Source organism: Caretta caretta, chromosome 14 (assembly GCF_965140235.1).
Source record: "Caretta caretta isolate rCarCar2 chromosome 14, rCarCar1.hap1, whole genome shotgun sequence".
Lineage (NCBI taxonomy): Eukaryota > Metazoa > Chordata > Testudines > Cheloniidae > Caretta > Caretta caretta.
Genome location: NC_134219.1, coordinates 48236779 through 48243842, shown reverse-complemented (window position 1 = coordinate 48243842; position 7064 = coordinate 48236779). Strand labels below are relative to the sequence as shown.

Here is a 7064-nt window from a genome sequence, read left to right as displayed (position 1 = left end):
ATGGGTCACTTGCTGGAGGATTCTCTGCTCCCTGAAGTCTTTAAACCAGGATTTGAGGACTTCAATAGCTCAGACTCAGGTGAGAGGTTTATCGCAGGAGTGGGTGGGTGAGATTCTGTGGCCTGCGTTGTGCAGGAGGTCGGACTAGATGATCATAATGGTCCCTTCCGACCTTAATATCTGTCAGCTCCGGCAAACGTTTGGAACCCAATTAACATCAACTGAATGTAGATATCACTGTTGTTTATAGTACAGGAATCTTGGCATTTAGCCATGAAAGCAATATGGTCGTGTTCCTGTTTCCCTTCTCATACAAGAAGAACAGGAGGACTTGTGGCACCTGAGAGACTAACCGATTTATTTGAGCATAAGCTTTCGTGAGCTACAGCTCACTTCATCGGAAAACATTTCTGTACAAAACATTTCTGTATAAAGCAGATAAAGACTGTCCGGAGCATGTTTGTTTTTTTAGAAGGAATACGCCGATGGCAAGAGATACGTGTTGCAAAAAAAAAATATACCTCAGGATGTGAAAATAAAAGATATTAAGCAAAAATTCCTTTCTGTAAAATAATGTTATTCCTCATGACAAAATATCCCAGAGAGGGTAAGGAGCATGACCCAAGATGAGAGAATGAACTGAGTACTGAACCCAGGAGTCCTGGCTCCCAGCCCCATATCTCTCCTTGCTCTAAGCACTGCACCCCAGTCACCTCCCAGCACGGGCCAGGGGAATGCACCCCCCCGCCCCCGTCCAGCCCTCGTCCCCAGCCTCTTGCTGCAGCCATCTCAGAAGCTCAGGCCACAAAACTTTTCACCGGCCTCCCCCGAGGTGACATTTCCGGAGGATGCTGAGGCTGAGCTGAGCTGGGCTGCGGAGCTCCCCAGAGAGCAGGGACCATGGAGCAGCTGCCAGCCCTGAGCACCGTCCTCTGCGCTGTCCTCCTCATCCCCACCTGGGGAGCAGGTACTAATTTTATGTATCCATCCATCCACTTACCCATCCCAAGATCCATCTCTGTGTGTCCATCCGTCCATCCACCTACCCAACCCCTAGATCCATCTCTGTCTGTCCATCTGTCCATCTGCCCAACCCCTAATCCATCTCTGTGTGTCCATCCATTGACCTACCCCATCCCTAGATCCATCTCTGTCTGTCCATCTGTCCTTCTACCCCACTCCACTATATTCAGCCCTCTCTGTGCATATACCCTATCCCTAGATCCATCTATGCCTACCCATTCACCCTACCCCTACATCTCATCTATCTTTTTATCTATGTACCCATTCATCCCACCCCAAAAAGAATATCTATCTATGTATCTATCTATCAAGTCTAGGGGTGGAGGATGCGTGCATGGATGTATAGATAGATATGGATATGTCACATCAGGTCAATGAGAAGTATTCTGTTTCCATAAAACAAATATTTCATTTCAGTATTGACTCCTCTTAATAATATCAAATCAAACCAGTGTGGAAATGCAAAATCAAATAATTCTCTATTGACCCTATCGAAAATGCTTTCTCTCCCCCATTTTTAAACCAATTGTCACCCTTTCGATGAGACGGCATTTCCCAAGTGGAAAATGTTCCGTCAGGACAAATTCTGACCCCCTCTAGTTTGAAGTACAAATTGTATAAAGTGGAGGCATATGTTTGTGGTGTAGTTAAAATGACCAGCTGCCACTTTAATTTGTAAGGGGGTTTCCTGGTCCTTGTAAGAGGGAAGCGTTCCATACCCGTGCCTTCTCTGTACCTTTTGCAATTCTAATGTATCTTTTTTTGATTTGAGGCGACCAAAACTGCACGCAGGGTCCAAGGTGCGGGCATTCCATGGATTTATATAGAGGCAATAGGATATTTTCTGTCTTTTTGTCTCTCCCTTTCCTAATGGATGCTCACAGTCTGGTGACTTTTTTCACTGCCGCTGCACATTGAGTGGATGTTTGCAGAGAACTGTCCAGATCTCTCTTGAGTGGTAACAGCTAATTGAGACCCCATCAGTTTCTATGTATAGTTGGGATTCTGTTTTCCTATGTGCATGACTTTGCATTTTCCACCATTGAGTTTCATCGGCCATTTTGTTGCCCCGTCACCCAGTTTAGTGAGATCCCTTTGTAATTCCTCGCAGTCTGCTTTGGACTTAGCTGTCCTGAGTGATTTGACATCTAACGTCTCTGTGAGCATCTGCCGTGCCCAGAGCAGTGTTGATGTTGGGTCTCTGTTGGGGTGGAAGTGAAAGCCCTGCGCAGTGTGTTATCGGGAGTGTTGTGAGCAATAGCAAGGGGGACAGGAACGCACAATTCTTTCCCCTTAGCTTCTTCTCTCTGTGCTGCTAAGGTTTCGGGTGGCTGGGGCGTGTCTTGATATCACTGGTCGTAGTTTTCCTTTGCTGCTGTAATGTTTATTGCCTTGGTTCACGAAGGTCTCACAGTGCTTCAGAGCCCAGCTGTCCTCCGAGCGTCCCCCGGCGAGACCGTGAACCTCAGCTGCTTCTTCAAGTACAGACAGGGCAGCGTGACAAAAGTGATCTGGACCATAGCACCCGGGGTTGTGCTGGATTCTCACCATCCCTTCTACAGCGGACGGCTCAATATGTCCGACCTGGATCTGCTCCAGAAAGGGGAGGCCACATTGACCCTGTCGGAGTTGGAGAAGCGGGACTCTGGTCTCTATCAGTGTCAGATCAGCATCCAACAGGGAGAGAGCGGGACAGGAGCGGGCACCGAGCTGCAGGTGACGGGGAGAAACCAGAGTGACACAGGTGAGGTGGGGAATGGGGGCACGGGGCCTTCCCCTCTATGGGGTGCCAGCACCGATTCGGCCCCAGGGTGGGGGACTGGCTGGATGAGGTGGTGGGAATGGGTTACGGGGCTGTCCCCTCCATGGGGCATTGGTCCAGGAATCTCCTAACCCCTCATTTCTATTGTCTAGGGTTTCCAGGGGGATGTGAGGTCTGTCGGGCTTCGGGGCCCCTCTTTTACCGAGCCGTCATCTCCCTGTTGCTCGTCGTTCTCTTCTCCCTGGGAATCATCCTCAGCCTGCGGCCTTGGAACGGTAACGGCTCCACGCGGGTTCTGCCTTCACTTCCTGTCCCAAACGGTTCCATGGCATCACTCTGTGGGCTGGTAACCAGCCTTTGCCCCACCCCAGAGCCCGCTGCATCTCAGCACCGGGCAAGGGGTCCCTGTATAAACAGCCCCTGCACCCCACCCCAGAGAGGCCATGTCTCAGCGCCGGGTGAGGGGTCCCTGTATAAACAGCCCCTGCGTTCTACCCCAGAGGTGGCTGCATTTCATCCCTGGTGGAATCAGCCTTCCCCCTCTCCGGCCCCAGGGCAGGGGACTGGCTGGCTCAAGGGGCTGAGAATCCCCTAACGCTCCTCTCCATCTCCCAGGTAAAGAACCTGCCCCCGTAGGGTGCTGCAGCTGGGAGCTCCTGTACCAGGTCGCCATCGCCTTGGGGCTCCTTCTCATCCTTGGCCTGGTGGCCACCCTCCTCCTGAAGAGATGCTGAGATACGAAACCGGAGCCTTCCCCCTGCTAAACTCCTGGCCCCCATGCGCCAGGGCCTCTGCTCGTGAACACACCCGAATGGCCGTCTGTCCGTTGTGGCCCATGCTGGGTTGTCTGTCTATATAATTAACCCCCCCACGTCCTTCCTTCTTCTCCCGTCCCTAGATCTCTGCAGCTTCCCTCTTCACCCCAGACTCTCTCTCACACTCCTCCGTTTTAACGTTCCTTTCTTCTCCCTTCTTCCGCAGGGGAGAGAACCCAAGAGTCCTTGCTCCCATCCCCCCTGCCCTAACCCACCAGTCCCCAGTCCCCTCCCAGAGCCAAGGATAGAACCCAGGAGTCCTGGCTCCGAGCCCCCCTGCTCTACCTCACTAGACCCCACTCCTCTCCCAGAGCTGGGGAGAGAACCCAGGAGTCCTGACTCCCAACCCCTCCGATCTGGGGTAACACTGTGGGATTTGCTCCCTGGGAGCTGCCTAAATTGGCCTGAATTAAGAGACCAGATCTGGGGTGACGGCGTCCTCACAGCGTGTCTGTCCAACACAGGGCCACGGCAGCCGGGGGGCCGAGGAGAGCGAGAGCGTGCAGTACGCAGAGATTAAAATCCAGACTCCAGGACACAGGGAACACACCTCCAACCACGCCCAGCGGCGCTGAGTCCCTCCGCACCCAGCACCACCTGAGTCCCTCACACTCACAGCCACGCCGCCAGCAGGGAATTCCCCACAGGAGGAGACCCTGACAGGGTTTGAGGGAGAGCAGAAGAAAATTATGGGCATGAAAGTCCATGTGAACCCCAACAAAACCCAACTAGCCCTCTCTACGGCAGGGAATAATCTACTAGGGCATGGTCTGACCCTCAGGAAATGCCTTCTCTGGGGCCTCCTGGGTATAACTATATCACGTCCCTGTGTGTTATTTCCCTGTCCTCTCCGGAGTGATTGCAACGCCTCCCTGTGGAGCGTGACCAGCTGGGGGTAATTAACGCAGCGTCTGGTCCCTCTTCCTAACTGAGCACGAAGAGAAACGCTCGCCCAGCTCAGCATCGTGTGGGCGGTGGAACTGGTCTGAGTGACAGGAACCTGAGCTCCCCGCAGTGTGTGACAGGGACGGGGACCAGGCCCAGGGAACCAGAAACAGGAATCCAGACCCAGCCCTGGAGAAGGGGGAAGGAGACCTGCTCATGGAGGACAGATGCTTCACCCAGGAACCCAGAGGAAGGGATCCATTAGGTGGGGACACGGGTGTGGCCCAAGAAACTGGAGCAGCATTGCCAATCCTCCAGGGTGACCGGGAGTCTGCAGGAATTCAAGATTAATTTTTAATTAAAGATTATGGCATGTGATGAAATCTTCAGGAATCCGTCCAATTAAAATTGGCAACCCTAAACCGGAGTGGCGGGGAGGGACCCATTATATAGAGACAGACTTGGGCTGGGGAACCAGCTAGAAGAGCTGATCCCTCTTACGGTGCCCCTCAATGGTGGGGACTAGACTGGCCGAAACTTTTCATCTAAACCAATTTTAGGAGAAAAATGCAGATTCAGCAGTTTGCGAATTCGTATCCGGTCTGCTGAATTGTTCCCGTCCAGCCCCTCCCCCAAGTTCTTAACAAGTCGAAGCATTTCGTTTAGACACTTTCCAAACAAACCATTTTGATTTTTCAGCTTGAAACAATTTTTTGTTTAAAAATGTCCTTTGTGGCAGGATGGGCAAAAGCTTCCTAAAAGTGGGGGGGCTGCTGGCAGCCAAACTGTGGCCCAGCCCCTGTGCCACCCCTTCTCCTCAAGGTCCTGCCCTCTCAAACCGCCCCTTTCCCTGAGGCCCCCCCTCATGTCATCTTTCTCCCTGAGCTCCCACTTCACGCCGCCCCTTGCCCCCAAAACACTGCCCCCCCTCTCCCTTCTCTTCCCCCTCATCCAGTCGCTCACACTTATGGCCAGTAAAAAGTGGTGGGCCCTGGTCTCCCCTGGATGAGAGTGGGAGAGGATGAAGAACTCCTTTCAAATATAACTCCCCCCCACCTCAAAAAAGCACAATTTGCCAGCAACAGCAAAACACGCACCTCACCAACCCGGGCCAGTCACGCTGTGTTGTGTGTGACATTCCCGGCCTGGGGCGGTTTATGTCTTTGTGAATGTGAACCCTGCAGGCCTGGGTGTTTCTCTGCGTAATGTGACCTCAGTGCTCCTGATGAGAGCCATTGTTTGTAAATGTTTCAGGAGCAGACATATTTATCATTCATGGACAGACAGACATTTCTTCATAATTAGAACTGGTCAAAAATAGCTGGGGTGGGGAGGGTTATGAAAACTGAAGAAGAAACCACTTCCCCCCCATATTCTTCAAACTTATTTGCAAATCTTTTGAATTATCAAACTTTTGTTTAGTTTTGGTGGGAAAAACTCCACGTTCGCTCTCAAGTGGGCAGAGAAATCCAAAATGTTTTTTTTAGAAAGGGAACTTTTTTCAAATGATCAATGTAATCCAAAGTGGCATTTTTAGTTCAAAGGTTGCATTGTGAGTGTAAAACCATTCTGAACCAGCTCTATTACTGTATAACAAGATGAGTTCATTTTTCATGCTGCATTGTTTGGGCCAAGTTCCACGTGGTAATTCAGTTTTTGCACCGCTCTTCTCTTCTTGCGTCTGCACCTCTCGTACGCTGTGGCCTTAATCTTGGCCCTGGAAACACTTGCGTGCTGTCATAAATATAAAGGGAAGGGTCAACATCTTTAAAATCCCTCCTGGCCAGAGGAAAAATCCTTTCACCTGTAAAGGGTTAAGAAGCTAGGATAACCTCGCTGGCACCTGACCAAAATGAACAATGAGGAGACAAGATACTTTCAAAAGCTGGGAAGAGGGAGAACAACAAAGGGTCTGTGTCTGTCTGGGGGATGTTTTTGCTGGGGACAGAACAGGAATGGAGTCTTAGAACTTAGTAAGTAATCAAGCTAGATATGTGTTAGATTCTGATTTCTTTAAATGACTGAGAAAAGAAGTTGTGCTGAATAGAATGAATATTCCTGTCTGTGTGTCTTTTTTGTAACTTCAGGTTTTGCCTAGAGGGATTCTCTATGTTTTGAATCTAATTACCCTGTAAGGAAGGTATTTACCATCCTGATTTTACAGAGGTGATTCTTTTCTTTTTACTGTTTCTTCTATTAAAATGTTTCTTTTCAAGAACTGATTGCTTTATTCATTGTTCTAAGATCCAAGGGCTTGGGTCTGTGGTCACCTATGCAAATTGGTGAGGATTTTTACCAAACCTTCCCCAGGAAGTGGGGTGCAAGGCTGGGAGGATTTCTGGGGGGAAAGATGTTTCCAAACAACGTTTTCTCAGGAACCCAGGGAAATGTTTGGCGGTGGCAGTGGAAAACCAAGGGCAAGGAGTAAAATAGTTTGTACCTTGGGGAAGTTTTAACCTAAGCTGGTAAAAGTAAGCTTAGGAGGTTTTCAGGCAGGTCCCCACATTTGTACCCTAGAGTTCAAAGTGGGGAAGGATCCTTGACACATGCATGTTTAACTTTAATGACTGCTGTGAATA

The 7064-nt window shown here is 50.3% G+C and overlaps 1 protein-coding gene across 2 annotated transcripts; it reads left to right on the top strand.

The window, feature by feature from the left end:
- Window positions 1–809: 809 nt before the first annotated feature.
- LOC142069163 (uncharacterized) lies at window positions 810–6703 on the top strand. Of its 2 annotated transcripts, XM_075119604.1 has the most exons (4): window positions 810–967; window positions 2429–2767; window positions 2938–3060; window positions 3401–6703. In XM_075119604.1, the coding sequence occupies exons 1-4, from the start codon at window positions 901–903 to the stop codon at window positions 3517–3519; spliced, it is 648 nt and encodes a 215-aa protein (XP_074975705.1). In that variant the 5' UTR covers window positions 810–900; the 3' UTR covers window positions 3520–6703. The 2 variants fall into 2 exon arrangements, with proteins under 2 accessions (XP_074975705.1, XP_074975706.1); XM_075119605.1 differs by lacking the exon at window positions 2938–3060.
- Window positions 6704–7064: the final 361 nt, after the last annotated feature.